Here is a 14,823-nt window from a genome sequence, read left to right on the forward strand (position 1 = left end):
TTGGGGCCCACAGCACAGAGGTGATTTCATTTCAGCTTGCGGGCTTTGCCGTGACAGGCTGGGACAGGCATGGGCCGGCGGCTGTGGTGAAGGCAGCCACAGCGGTCCCAGGGCCGGGGGGGAAGCTGAAGGCCGCGGCTCCGTGGCGGGAGTCCAGGCAGCCTTCCGAGCCTCGACATCAGGTCCCGTTCCTGCCATTCACTCCCAGGTGACCTTGGACGAGTGGCGTGTCCACACCTCTGTGTCCTCATCTGGAAAGTCAGGACCGGATTCCGCATCCATAAAGTAGGACAGCGTCTCAGTGCCCGTTGGACGGACGGGCAGACGAGTGGGTGGAGGGAGGAAGCCAGCAGTGGAGGGAGGGACTGCGCGGACAGAGAGGAATGAGGGTCAGGTCAACAGGATCCCAGCGCAAAGGCCCGAGGTCCAGAGGGGAGAACCTGAGGCACCAGACAGCGACCCCTGTGCGCTTCCTAATGAAACCTTCCCCCAGAGGGGAGGGTCACACCCGACACGGGACGGACACAGGTGCTGTCATCGTGGCAGCGCTTCCAAGTTCTTCTCCTTTGTTCTTTTTCATAAGAGAATTTCCGCCACGCCAGAGATCAGCTATAATTAGATCTCTCTCCAGCAGATCACCGGCGTCTAAGTGGCGTGACCAGGTGTTGGCTATATTCTCCTCCAGCTTGGTCAAAAAATTTAAATCTGCCTCACGACCTTTCCCGTTTCGAGTGTGGCGCTGAAGTCAGGCCGCAGTCACGGGCGCAGGACACGTCTTCCTCTGCAGAGCTTAGGCTCTGGGGCAGCAAAGGGGGCAAAGCCCTTTTCGTTCTGTTCTTCCTACAAGTAGAGTCCAGTTGGAAATAAGCTAATAATAAATGTAAAATGACCTCAAATTCTCTCACCAGGGCTGGCACCTGATGCCCTGTGTGCGTTTTGTAAGGACAGGAAGGCTCTGGCTTCCAGGAGGCCAGCTCTGTGGAGCCTGGAACGCTTCCTCTGGGGGAACCGAGTCTCCGGGGGGCGGGGGACCTGCTAGGCTTTCCTGGGGCCACACTCAGGAGCCGGGAACGCCCACCCCCATGGCCCGGGCACCTGTCCACACACGCACCGGCAGCCAGGGTCCTGCCCCGGCCGGCCCCGACCCCCGTCAGGTGGCGCTTCTCCTTTCTGTTCCGCAGCCGAGGGCAGCGATGGGCTGTGCTGTGCTGCTGAATCCACTCCCACCACCGCGCCATCAATGCTCGTGCCTTGCCCTGCGCCCCGGACGACACGCCCCATGCCTTCCGTGGACCCCGAGCACAGACCAGGGCTCCCGGTACTGGGAGGGCGCTTGGCCCCATGGGGCGGGTTCTTGATGAGCTCCACTTCACGAGCGCGTTGCCGGAGGGAAGCCAGGCTCAAAGGGACTGGGTCACTGGTCAGGTCCCTGGGAAGCCGCGCAGGGGCTCTGGCTCCGGGCAGTCGTCATGGTCAAAGCTGGGGCTGGGATTTCCAGCCTGAGAGAGGCCGGCCGCATCCCCACGTCCAGGGCCCAGGAGGGCAGAGCTCGTGGGTGTGCAGAGCCCGGCGGGGCACAGGGGTTCGGGCAGCGGCCACGGCCGTCGTGTGAGCGTGGCCCCCACAGGCTGTGCCGCTTGCCTGGGTGACTGCGTCGTGTCTCCCGCGCCCTGAGAGCCGTGCCTGCTCTTGCTCCCCATCGCCGCCCTCCTGACTGCCCAGCTGCTGCTCCGCTGTCGGTGGTGGTGGGCAGCGTGCACCTCTCTGCTGCGTTCCTCTGCGCGCTGGCACCATTGTCAGCCCAGGTCTTGGGTGCAGGGAGCGCCGCTTCGGTCTTCAGAAGCCGTACGCCCACGTCTGCGGCTCGTGACCGCGGGAGGAGCAGCATTCTGTTGGTTAGAGTTCATACTTGCTGTTAGTTCACTCCCTTCAGATAAGTTCGTGGGGTGGCTTTAGTCCTTCCTCGTGGGCTGGGAAGCACCGGATATTTCTCTTCAACGCTGAAAACCAGGTCACGGTGTGCAGTGCCCCCTCTGGAGTTCTTGCTGAGCCCTCCCTCCGTGTCACGCGGCTGCCTGACCTTAGTGCGCACGCCCTGCCGGCTGCCCGAAGCAGGCCTTCAACGGCGGTGGCACGGTCTCCCTCCGGGTGGGCACGGGGCTGCCACTGCCCAGGCAGATCATGCGCTGCAGTGAGCCCAGGAGTCGAAGCAGGAGGCGGGTCCTGCTCCTGCCCCACTGGCTGTGTGGCCCGGGCGAGCCGCCCACCCTCTCCGGGTCTTGGATTTCCTGGCTGTGGAGTCAGCTGGGATTCACTGGCGGTCTCCCCTGACCTCTGGTTGGCGCTTGTGTCCCTTATCCCTCTAACAGAGGACCACAAAGGTGGCTGCCCCCGTGGCCCCCTCGTCAGGGCAGTCCCCGTGAGGACACCAGGGGCCTGGGAGCCAGGCGCCCTCCTGTGTCCCCTGTGGCTGTGGTGCGGGTGTCAGCAGCCAGGGCTCATCCGAGGGCTCGACCGGGGGTGTCTTCTTGCCCCAAGCTCAGGACGAGGTTGTGGCAGGACGTCGTTGGCCCGCAGACCTGAGGCCCCTCGGCTCCCGGCACGCGGGCTCCTGATCATGGTGGCCGGCCTCATCGAAGCCAGTGGGACGGGGAGCCCCTCAGACAGTGTCACCTCAGGACGCCCCTCAGCACGGAGGGCTCTGCTGCTCTGAGGCCGATACCCAGGAAGGGGTCCCGCAGGCCGTGAGGACCTGGGTGCTGCCCACCCACCTGCCACGGACCGTCCCAGGGCCGTCCCAGCTCCGCCCGCCCCGGCCTGCACCGCCTCACCTTCCTGTTATGTGACACCCCGCCTGGTGTCTGTAGAAATGCTTCACTGCCGTCCTTCACTGACTCAGCCTGTGCAGCCCCAGAGCCCGTCCTGGGTCCCCCAACCTCACCACACCCTCCTCTGGCTGCTGCCGCTGGACCGCTGTGTTTTCTCTGGGCTGCCTTCCCTGCCTGCGTCTCCCCGTGGCCTGGCCCAGGCTGGCTGATGTTTATTTGCAGTTAGTGAATCTCTGTACTCGGCAGCTCAGCTGTCGGTGCGTACATCGCGTGTCTGCAGCGACTCCGCCAGGTCAGGGCCGCACAGTAGCTGATGACCAGTGGTGGCACCTCCCGTGGAGCGTGCGCACCTGTGCAGCAGGTGGGTGTGATGGGGGCCGGCTCACCCCCCCTCCGCCGGCCTCTCCCTCTGCCGTACTCAGTGTGGCCCAGGCCCTCCATGTGCTTGCAGATGCCTGCGCAGCCGGCTGCTGGTCGGTCGGTGGATCGATGAGTTACCAACTTGCTCCCGAAACCTGGAATAGTCCACGAGCTGGCGTCCGGGAGACTTTCTGTGGGGTGGGCTCTGGAGGCAGAAGCGCCGGTCAGTTTGCTGATCTCCCATCTCCAGGGGAGTCCTGGGGGAGTTGGGGGTGACATAAACGCCAAGAGCACAGGTGTTCCCCATTCAGGGCGACGTCGCGCTTCCCCTCGCCAGCCTCGCAGGAGAGTCGCTCCACCGAACACGCGTGACGTGTCTTCTGAAGGCACAGCCTACGTCTCCACCTTTCTGAAGAGTTTGATGATGAGTCAGCTGCTTTAACGGACGACCGAGAACACCGAGCGCTGACTAGTTAGATTAGGCGTCCAACCCTCTCACGTTCCCGCTGACCTGACGCCGTCTTCAGAAAAGTGAAATTGCACCCATAGAACTCTTGTGTGACTTAATTTTTTTCCCTACAGGGAACCATGAAAATATTTCTTAGCGATGCTGTGTGTGTGGAGGTGAAAACGAGTTCGGCCGGTGAACGCCAAGTGTGAGCTCACCGCGTGTCTCTAACATGGTTCTAGAGCCCTTTTCAGCGTCTGAGGTCACAGGGCTCCTCGGGAACATGTGCTCGTCGCTGCTCTTGGGGCCGTTCGTCTTCGCCTCCTGCCTGCTTGTTCCTGCACACCGTCCTCGTGTGGCTCAGGCGCGGGTCCCCGTCGTGAATCTCTTGCCGGCAGTTCTCTGTCCTCCCCTGTGGCTTGCTGGTGGCAGTTCTGGCACAGTGGCCTGTGCGCCCTGCGGGGTCCCCGTGGGCTCCGCACGGGACCACCTGCCACAGACCCATGTGCCTTGTGCTCCGCTCGGATCCCGGAGCCTGGGCCGCTGAGATGTCCGGAGAGCAAGAGGGCAGAGCCACGTCCTTCATCAGGATGGTGCGCTGTCCTGACCCGGCGTGCGGTAACCACACAGTCCATGTGTTCTTGTCACCCCACCTGCCCGACTGGTCGTGGTGACATGGGACAGGCTGAGCCAGGCCACGTCCCTCCCCAGGAATTCTGCCATGAGTCTCAAGGTCAGTGTGGCCTTGTGTGGGTGTCTGCTGTGGCATGTCATGCCCTGGAGCTCTGGGTGCCCCTGTCCCTGCCTGGGGACCGTGAGGACACCGGTCCAGAGGGTGCCCAAGAAGCTCCGAGTGGGTGTGGACGGGTGCAGGAGTGAGGTGTGGGGGCCCTGGTGCCGGAGTCCTCAGTGCACGTCTGACCTCTCCCCCAGACACCCTGAGGTCCCAGCTCACCGGAGGCCTCCTTGCTGTTCCCACGGCCCCTCTGCCCCCTGCTCTTGTCGTCACTGTGGGGCTGGCCTCAGGTCCTGTCCTCTGGGCCTGCCCCACGCTGATGCCCATGGTGGCTCTCTGTGGCCTGCCAGGAACTCATGGCACCCACTCGGCCTGGTGCTCCTGGGCACCAGCGGCTTTCCCTTGGCCCTGCTACGGTTGGCCTGGGGAGGCCCTGGGATGAGAGGTTTGCACGCCTGGCCTCTGCCTCTGTCCCCAGCCACGGTCCCTTCTGTTTCTGACTCTCCCCATCCCAGGCACACCCCAGGTCTCCGTGGGGTCAGCTGCTCCTTGGGTGCCACCGTGCCCTCTAGTGGTGTGACCTGATCCTGGCCAGGCCCCCAGGTCCCCAGAGTGCAGGGCCAGTCGCTCCTCTGCTTTGCGCTGTCGCCCTCGCTAGCGCGCATCCCCGTGAGCAGGGACGCGGTACCCATTTCTTGCGTGGGACGGAAATGACACTTTAACTTCCCGTGGAGACAGGATTAGTAAGTGGAACTTGCTCATGTGAGGGCAGAACAGGGTCCCTCACTGGGGTGAAGTATAAACCAAAGGCCCCCGCTTTTCCGAGGAGGCACACCTGACTTCCTGGGACTCGTCAGGTGGGGGGCGGGGGCGGCCCCGGAGCAGGTGGCTGTGGGCACCTGGGAGGGCCCCTCCGATTCCCAGGAAGGCACGCCTCGCGCCATCCGCTCGGAGGCCCCCAGGGTGTGCCAGCTCGGCTGCCGGCGGCGTGTCGTCACACACCTCACCTCTTTCCTGCTGCTGAACCCCGGGCCTCTCGCCCCCGTGCAGCCAGGAGGAGCTTAGCGAGGGCATGAGGGGCCCTGAGATTCATGGTCTGCCTGATATGCCTCATCAGTGAGGCAGGAAAATGCTGTTTTTTTGGAGAAAGATTTTCTGGAACATGTTGAGCCAAGAAACCTTGCAGAGAGGGGCAGCGCCTCCTGCGTGGGGCGGGGGAGTGTGTCCCGGGTGGGCGGCTATTGCCGCGCTGCTTCCTAGAATGAGGGGATCTCCTGGAGGAGTCGGTCTCACGGATCCTTCTCTGTCACATTTCTTACCAGGGCCGGTCTCCCCGGACAGGAAACAGGTGCTCTCTCCCTGAGGCTCAGCTCAAATCCCCTTGAACTGCCCGCAGAGGCTAGGGGGCCGCCCCAGGCCTGCCCACTTCCAGCCTGGGGTCTTGCCCTGACCTGTGCTCCAGGGGCCCCAATAAAGCATTGAGATGGGCCGCAGGACCCGGGCCGGTCCCAGGGGATGCTCACTGTCCCCACCGACTCCCTCAGCCCTGCCAGTGCCCCAAAGGATGAGGCTGGTGTTCAAGGTAGCCTGAGTGAGGTGACGCCGCGGAGATGCGTGGCAGCACTGCGGACAAAGGCCTGTACCGTCCCCCTGCCCTCAGAGGGGGCGTGCGCAGTCGGCCTCAGAATTGGAATAACGATGTGGCCACTGTGATGCGTCTTTGTGCGTAAAGTGCCACGTGGGCCAGTGGGCGCGTGGGCAGGACACGAGGGGCAGGAGGCCCTTCCCCCCTGCTCGCCGTCAGGAGCCCCCATCTCTCGGGACAGGGTGGTGCTGCCCCAAGACGGCCCCAGTGGGTCTCACGAGGTCTTATCAGACCCCCAGGGGAAGGAGCCGGAGGCCAGCGTCCTGAGGGCAGTGTCTGAGCAGGCCACCCCGCCAGCCCTGTGTGCCTTTGGGTGAAGCCAGGTGTGTGAGTGGTTGGGTGGCGCTGCCTTCAGGTCGGAGCGTCAGCTGATCCGGGCGCACACCCTGGCAGGCCACGTTCAGCGCTGGCAGGCACTATTAATACGCTTTCTATTTTTGCTGTACTCAGTTTTAAGGTTTTTTTTTCCAAATAAGGTTCTAACATTTTTGCCTTTTAAGGGAAGGAAACAAAGACGGAGCTGCTTAATTATTTTCAGTAATTATTTTCAACAATATTCTGTGAGTATAGGATGTCCTCTTAAACATTACTGTTTTTTCCTTTTTCCCTCAAAACACCATCCAATTCCCAGCTGGCCAGTTCGGCATCCCTGGAAGGGAAGGGACAGCTGAAGTTCACCTCGGGACGGTGGAGCCCTCACCACACTGGCACCCAGGTGGCCACGGCGAACGACACGACCATCCGAGGGTGGGACACGCGGAGCATGAGGTCAGTGATGGGCGTGGGCTGCAGGCGGGCCCAGGCGCTGCCTCCCGTCTCGGCCCCTCTCTATCCCTCAGGGGGCGGTTCCGAGGCAGGTGCATCTGGGGGCACCTGGCGTGTCCCAGTTGGTCTGGTTTTGGGCAGGAAGGCACACATCTCTTTCCGTTTCTCTGGCCCGGCCGGAGCCAGCAGACCCCCGGGGTGGACGGCATTGGTCAGCTGGTGGTTTACTGTTCCGTGTGGCTGTCCCTTCAGTGGTGGCACTTTGCAGTGAGGGGGATGGCCGGGCTCTCGCTCCCTGTGATCGGCGAGCGCAGGTGGCCAGGCGCAGCCCCCAGGTTAAGTTAGAGGACTGGCCTGTGACCAATTCTGTGCCTTTAAGATACACACCTCTCGGGTAAGCGTAGTTTGTCATGTAAGTCATTATGCGCAGCAGCCAGCAGTTCTAATGGAACAAATAAGAGCGATTTTTCTGTTCCAGGTGTGGTTTGATAGGCAAAGGAGTGATGGTGTGCACATCTGTTGCCATGGCAACGGGAGCCGTGCAATCGTTCTTAAGATACAGTTTACCCCTCAGCACGCTGTAATTTATCACCGAGCTGCAGAGACGGACGTCACGAAGTAACGTGTACTGCCTTCGGGGGGGGGGGGGCGACTTTAAATTTAGGTCTGCGGCCCCTCTGGAAACTCAGCAGCTAATAAATAATCAGTCGCTCCTTCCTCAGGGTGTGTGTGTCTGCTTGAGGGGTGTGTGTGGGGTTTCACGGCCAGAAGCCCAGAGCTGAGAGCCGAGGGCGACGAGCCCGAGGAACGTGCCGGTGCAGACCCGCTTCTGTGGTCCCGAGGCCATCTTTCCCTCTGCATTGTTCTCTAAAGGACGGGAGGAATTTCAATATCTAAAGACAGGACACTGCAGATGGCACACAAAGATGACAGGTGGCTCTGGGCGGTGGCACCTCCGCTCCCCCTGGGTCTGTCCGGGATGACCCCTTGCTGACAGTTATTTCTCCTTTTGAGGACACTTTGGTTTTTACTTAACCAGGGTGCTTTTAATGTTGCTTCTGGAACATGTTGTGCTTTCGTGTTAAAATCACTGCCACCAGGGCACACAGAAAACCCTTGGGCGGTGCTCCGTGCTCGCGGGACTGTCCGCCCGGTGTCCCTGGGCCTGCGGGGCTGTAGTTTTATGCATCTGCCCGTTTCATGTGGCAGGTCTTCAGGTTTGGGGTATCTTATTTTAGGAAGAAGTTTTAGGGTATTGGAAAGGTGCAGGATATAAAAACCGTTTCAAGATTTGCAGTGGTTTGGGGTCAAGGAGTCCAGCGTGGGAGAAGGTGGAAGGGAGTTTACCCACCTCGAGGGCAGAGCAGCTGCACGCAGCACGACTGTCACATGTGCACACTGATAACAAGGAGCAGGGCCACCCACTGGCTCACCACTGCACGGAAGCCGGGGAGACCAGGCCGGGGGCCCACACCAGGAGAGGAAATGCACGGAGCAGTGCAGGCAGCCGTGGCCTTGCCCCCCCCCGACCGGGGGTGGGACGTTCAGGTCCAGCCACTGTCCAGCCCCACGGGGTGCCCAGCCCCTCTGGTTTTGGCTTTCTGACAACAGAAGGATCTAGTTGATGGAATGTTCTCATTGTACATCTTTTGAGCTTGGAGCTGTGGAGGTCAAGGTTCCGTTGGGTCCATTCGCACATGTGTGTGTGCATGTGTGCTTTTGGTGCATCTGTGCTTGTGTGTGCACATGAGTACGTGCACAGGTGTGGATGCACACGTGTCTGTGTGCATGTGTGTGTACTGGTGTGTGCAGATGTGCGTGCTTGTGCATCTGTGTGTGCGCACAGGATGGATGCACACATTTGTGTGTATCTGTGCCTTGTGTGTGCACGTGTGTATGGAAGATGTGTGGAGGTGTGTACGCTTGTGCATATGTGCCTGTTTGTGCACAAGGGCGTGCCCAGGTGTGGATGCACACGTCTGTGTGTATGTGTGTGTGTACTGGTGTGTGCATCTGTGCGTGTGTGTACACAGGATGGATGCACACGTCTGTGTGTATGTGTGCCTTGTGTGCACATACGTGTATGTAAGATGTGTGCAGATGTGTGTGCATCTGTGCATGTGTGTGCACAGGTGTGGATGCACACGCTTGTGTGTATGTGTGCCTTGTTTGCACATGTGTATGGAAGATGTGTACAGAGTGCTTGTGTGCGTATGGGCGCACACACACACACCCGAAGCAGCCGTGTGACTGGTTTTAACACCGCCCTGCATCTCCTGTGTTGCGCCGGGCCATGGTGGAGGCGCCTCCAGTGTTGGCACCGCGAGGTGCTATGAACAGGTGAAGGCAGCCCAGCCATGACACGCCGTCTCCGTCGTTGGTTCTGATTGCTTTTCCAGTGTCTCCTTCCTTCCCTCTGTCCACGTCTCCCGACACCAGCAGCACTGTACTCCCGGCCTGCCACCGACCTTCTGCTTCCCTCTCTCCGTGTTCTAGAACTCGGTCAGCTCTCTCGAGTCTGTCCCCAGTCCTCATGGCTGTCACAGTCCCGCCGACTTGCTCTCTTCTCGAAGTGCCAAGTCACGTCTGTGACAGCCATGAAGCAGCATTGCCTCTGCAGCTTGCAGGGATCACAGGTGTGCTCCTGGAGAAGCCTGGGCCCTGGGAGAGGCACGGGGGCGGGTGGTAGCAGGCCCCCCCGGCACCCACCGTCAGACCCAGGAGCCCCAGCCTGCATGGCCGTGGCCCAACTTGCAGTCCCTGAGGCCGGCGTGCCCTGGGGAACGGGAGTTGGGCCAGTCGTGGGTGGAGTTGTCCTGACCGCTGCACGTCCTGTGCACGCCTCTCGCTCTCTCCCGCAGCCAGATATACTGCATAGAGAACGCCCACGGGCAGCTGGTGCGGGACCTGGACTTCAACCCCAACAAGCAGTACTACCTAGCCAGCTGCGGGGACGACTGCAAGGTCAAGTTCTGGGACACCCGAAATGTCACCGAGCCCGTCAAGACCCTGGAGGAGCACTCCCACTGGTACGGACTTCTTTGCATGCTGGTCCAGGGTAGGGGGGTCTTATAATTTATTTTGCTAATTCCTTTCCCATTTGGAAAGGCACAGACCAGACTAGTTTGTGCTGCTGTGAATCGTTCAATCAACCCAGTTTTATTTTTCCTAAAGAAACACTAATCCCAAATCCGAATGTTTATGATTTATAAACATAGGAAAAGAAGAAAATACATTGCATTCTGTGTTCTCTTGAAATAGTACCAGTTCTAACGTGCACACGCAGCGTGCACAGATGTTCAGGAGGCATTGCTTGCCAGGCTGGGGACCTGGAGAGCGCCCTGATGTGCATCGGTAGGGGACGGGTTAAGTCGGGCCGTGATACCCACGCCGTGAGCAGGAGGGAGGGGACAGCTCTGCGGGGGCGGGCGGTGCCCGAGAGCCGTCCTTGCTCGCTATTTCGTGTTTACCGTGTGCCGGGTACTTGGTGCTGAGTTAGTGAGGGGTCTGCTCCAGACCCGCGTGCCCGTACAGACTACGTGCAGGCTGTGTGCACGTGTGCTTGTGAGGGCGTGAGCATGCAGGTTTGTGCGTGGGCGTGCGTCCCTGTTCTTATGTGCATGTGAACACGTGTGTGTGTAAGAAAGTCCTAGAGGAGTAGGAACCAAAGTACCGTCAGGAGCCCTTGCTCAGGCCAGGGTGGGCACCTCTCAGGACGGGTGACTTCTTCGGGTCTGTGTCCCTGATTTCTTTGAATTACTTACCAGAAACCATGTTGTTTCTGGGATCGGGACATTTAAAAACCCGGCCTACCAGGGTACGGTTCTGCCCAAGTCGGTAGGTTTCTGTGATTGCCACAGCCCGAGGAGAGGCGTCTGCCCCCCGCCCCCCCCGCCCCCGGGCCTCCGCTCAGCTCGCTGCGCTCCCTGGGAACGTGTGCCATGGCCCAAACCCAGAGCGCACCCCGGCCCCGCGGCAGCTGGTGCTGGAAGTCGCCCTGGGGTTTGGCTCCATGCGCCGGGTCCTCCCTAATGTGTCCTTTGCTTCTGGGGCAGGTGTTGCCGTTAGCGCTTCGGAAAGCCCGGGGGGCGTTTTGAGCAGCAGGCCCTCCTCCCCCTGTGAGGTTTGCACGTCCGCTTGCTCTGGTGTCTGGGTGCCGGGCCTTAAAGGAAGGCTGGAGAGGAGCACGCAGTGGGCCTGGCCCTCTGCTGGGAACGTCCTCGTGTCAGGGCAGGCCCGGCCAGCCCGAGGGTGCCCCGTCCAGGAAGGTCCGCCTGCCGCCAGAACTGCCTCCTTCCCTCCCAGGGTGTGGAACGTCCGCTACAACCACTCGCATGACCAGCTTGTGCTCACGGGCAGCAGCGACAGCAGGGTCATCCTGACCAACATGGTGTCCATCTCCTCCGAGCCCTTCGGCCACCTGGTGGACGACGATGACCTGAGTGACCAGGAGGAGCGCCGTCCGGAGGAGAAGTAAGGGCGCCTGGCGGAGGGGGCTCCTCCTCCCACCTCGCGGTCCAGGTGGCTCTTGCCAGAAGCGTCTGGGTGGGGGTCAGGGGCCCTGGTTCTGGGGCCGTCGGCACTGCGGCGGGGGCGTGGGGGTTGCATTAGGGGAGCTCACGCTGTGTTGCGTCGACCCACTGTCTGTCCGCTCTTGTCGGACACTGTATGGGAGAGGGGAGGGGCGGCCGCTCGTGATCAGACGTGCCCTTCGGTGGCAGTGAGGGCTTGGTAGTCCCTGGAGCGACAGGTCATCGTCGGCGCCCTCTCCATGGGCTTGGGTCTGAGACGTGTGCTTCCGTCGTTGGCCGGCGGCCCTCCCCGTGGCGGGGCGCGGACTCCAGGTGAGCACCTTCGGCCCCGGCCCTTTGCAGCCTGAGGTTCCGCAGGGAACGTGGGAGACCTCGGTGCGTGTCCCAGCAGCCGCGCCTCTTGGACGGGTGGTCTCCCATCGCAGCTGCGTCTGCTCGGGGGCTAGCTCTCCAGCCAGGGCGCGCCCCCGAGACCCCTGGGTTCCTGGGGGCCCACTCCTGGTTGGTGCAGAGCCGGGGCGCCCCAGGCCAGGCGCGACGGAGTGCAGCTGTGGCTACTGGGCGCCGGGGCGAGGGGGGGCAGCCGTGTCGTCCGTCAGCGACATGGAAGGGGACTGTTGTGTTCTGAGGAGACGCCTGCTGGTGAGGGGGAGCTGCGTGCAGCGGGGTCAGCCCCGGGTGGGGGAACGGTTGAGGCCGACAGGCAGCAGGCCTCCCCGACCCGTTCTGAGGTTCTTGCCCCACCTGAGCTGAGCCCCGCTTCACTTTTGAGAAGACAGCTCTGTCCTCGGGCCTTTCCCACGTTCAAGCACGTGGATCCGCAGTCTGGGAACACGGTTGCAGTCGTCTTGGTGCAAACACCTGCCGACTGCCCTGCCGTCGGGGTCATGGGCTCTGGCTCCTCGCCGGGGGGCGGTTGGCGCCGTGTGGCCCAGGGGTGCTGCCCTCCACGCAGGCGGCCTCAGGGACATGCCTGAGGTGGGGAGGCTGGCAGGTGCGGTGGTGCCCCCGTGTCCCCACTGTCCTCCCGTGGTCTGTCCGCGTGACCTGCCAAACTTGGGAGAACGAATCCCCAAGAGGATCCTCACGTGGCGTCTGTAATGCAGCCCCAGTGGGCACGGCGGGTCCACGTCGCGGGAGGGGGTCGATGGCACGCAGAGCTGGACGCGGAGGGGCCTGCGCAGGGTCCGGGAGCACAGAGTGGGGGCCGAGTAGATGCTTTCTGTGAGACGGGAACAAAGTGCCGGGGGGAGAAGCGGCTCCTGCCCTTCTGGGGTCTGGTGTGGCCGCTCGGGGGACAGCCCGTGATGGCCCGTCAGGGCCCAGGGGCCAGGTCTGCTTTCCTCCCGTCACGTGCGGTGTCACATGTGATGCCCCATCGGGTCAGGGTTCCTGGGGAAGGGGCGCGGTCACTCCAGTTTAAAGGGAGGTGACACGGGCGTCCTGGCCGACCGCGCTGCGAAGCCTGAGGCCAGGCCCAGGGGCCCCTTCCTGCCCCGCCAGCGGGACCCGCTGTCCTGGGGTCACGCTGGCCGTCCCCAGGGTCCTTTCTGCTTCTCGTCACTCTTTATTCAGCCCTCATGGGTGTTTGTGGTCACCACCCCCTGCCCCCCGAACCTCGGTGGCCCCGGGAGGTTCCCGACGCCTGCTCTTCACCCCTACGCCGCGGTGGAGGCCCGCGCCCCGCGGCCCTGTGAGCGTCTGTGTGCAGGTGCCGGAGCGGCCTGGCGGCCCAGCGCGCCTGCCCTGGTTCCTCCCATCGCCCGCCCGGTGCGGGGAGCGAGGCCCCGGCCCCCGCAGGCCGCCCCCCGCCTCGCTCACGCGTGTCTCTGGTGCCTTGCAGGAGTCAGGAGCCGCCGCAGGACAGCGTCATCGCCACCTACGAGGAGCACGAGGACAGCGTGTATGCCGTGGACTGGTCCTCCGCCGACCCCTGGCTGTTTGCCTCCCTGAGTTACGACGGGAGGCTCGTCATCAACAGGGTGCCCCGGGCGCTCAAGTACCACATACTGCTCTAGGCCCGTCCTGATGCACCTCCTGGCAGGTCCCCGAACACGTGCAGCTCTTTGGAGGTCGCTTTCCAGCGGGTCCCCGTGGGGAGAACCAGGTCGCCTGCCTCTCGGGCCGGCCGGTGGGCGTTAACACCAGGGAGCTCCTGCCGACCGCACAGCCACCCTGCGCGACGTCACCCCTCCCGGAGGCGGGCGTCATCCTCACCTGTGCCAGGTGTGAGCCGCCCTTCCCGGCGTCCACGTCTTCCTGGCTTCGGCTTTCTCTGGTCTCTTTAAGGGTGTTGGGAGTTTCATTAGAAAGAAAAAAATCTTTGTTTATATAACATTAACTCATTTTTCTCTTGAGATTGAAAATAAAACAAGCAAGGCTGTGCTACACGGAGTCCTGCCTCGTTCTTTCAAGACTCTGCCCCACGTACCTTGTCGCCTGGTTTCTGTGCATGTTCCGTGTCCCCGCCCAGAGGGGGGCCGACGGGCAGACGGGCCCCTGCACCCTGCATCCTGGGCCTGACCTGACTGTGCACGGACCTCGGCAGTGACCAGATGGCCCGTTAGCCTGGGCACCCGGTCCCACGTGCTGCTCCCTACTGGGTCCTGCTCACGTTATGCTGATGGCATTGGACTCATCCCTGGGAGCTGCATCCATGCGCCCGGTCACCCAGCAGCACACTCCCACTCGGGAAATCCCACGTCGAGGTGTGACCCCCACTGCCAGGTGACCCTGAACACCGAGCACATGGACTCTAGCCTGGGCCTCCTCTGTGGGCCCGGGGGGAGGGGAGGGAGGAGGACAGGTGGGCCAGAGGGAGGGGGGAGGGGAGGACAGGTGAGCCCCCAGGGGGGAGGGGAGGGGGAGGGGAGGTGGGCCCCGCAGAGAGGGGAGGACACGTGGGTCAGAGGGAGGGGGGAGGGGAGGTGGGCCCCGCGGAGAGGGGAGCGTGCTTCCTCTGGCTCAGGCACCTCGTACGTGGGCATCTCAGACGAAGCCCACAAGCTTTCCCTGGGTCGCTGCGTTCTGAGTGTGCCCGGTCGGCGGGAGGGAGGGCCGAGGGACAGATGCAGCTGCTGGGGCGGGGGACGAGAAGCACCCACGAGCTGCCCGTAGCACCTGGAACGCTCCGGGAGGACACGTGCAGATCGGGGCAGCGCGGCTCCTGTGCTCCCAGTAAAGCCCCATCGGGCACTGTCAGAGCTTCCTCACCTCATCTGTCATGAGCTGGTGATAGAGATGGGCCCCGGCTCCGGGTGACGATGACCGGTGGGGGAGCCATCCAGGCGGAGGGTGGGGCCTTGCTGTGCCCTGCCTACAGGGGGCCACAGGGGCCAGGGGATGGGATGTGGGGACAAGGGTGTGTGCGCAGGCCGTGGGCTGCCCTGGACCCTGGGGCGGGAGTGGGGTGGGTGTGGGGCAGGTGTGGGGCAGGTGTGGGGCAGACCTTGGGGTGTGTGTGGGGCGGACCCAGGGGCAGGTGTCAGGGCGGGTGTGGGGCAGGTGTG

At 62.6% G+C, this 14,823-nt stretch overlaps 1 protein-coding gene across 1 annotated transcript in view; it reads left to right on the forward strand.

The window, feature by feature from the left end:
• EIPR1 (EARP complex and GARP complex interacting protein 1) overlaps positions 1 to 13,700 on the forward strand; it is a 122,357-nt gene extending 108,657 nt beyond the window's left edge. Inside the window, exons 6-9 of the mRNA XM_041756781.1 lie at positions 6,649 to 6,785; positions 9,644 to 9,811; positions 11,088 to 11,255; positions 13,158 to 13,700. Of these exons, the coding sequence (XP_041612715.1) occupies positions 6,649 to 6,785; positions 9,644 to 9,811; positions 11,088 to 11,255; positions 13,158 to 13,332 (648 nt within the window). The 3' untranslated portion in view covers positions 13,333 to 13,700. The remainder of the gene's footprint in view (positions 1 to 6,648; positions 6,786 to 9,643; positions 9,812 to 11,087; positions 11,256 to 13,157) is intronic.
• The last annotated feature ends 1,123 nt before the right edge of the window (positions 13,701 to 14,823 follow it).

Source organism: Vulpes lagopus, chromosome 5 (assembly GCF_018345385.1).
Source record: "Vulpes lagopus strain Blue_001 chromosome 5, ASM1834538v1, whole genome shotgun sequence".
NCBI lineage: Eukaryota > Metazoa > Chordata > Mammalia > Carnivora > Canidae > Vulpes > Vulpes lagopus.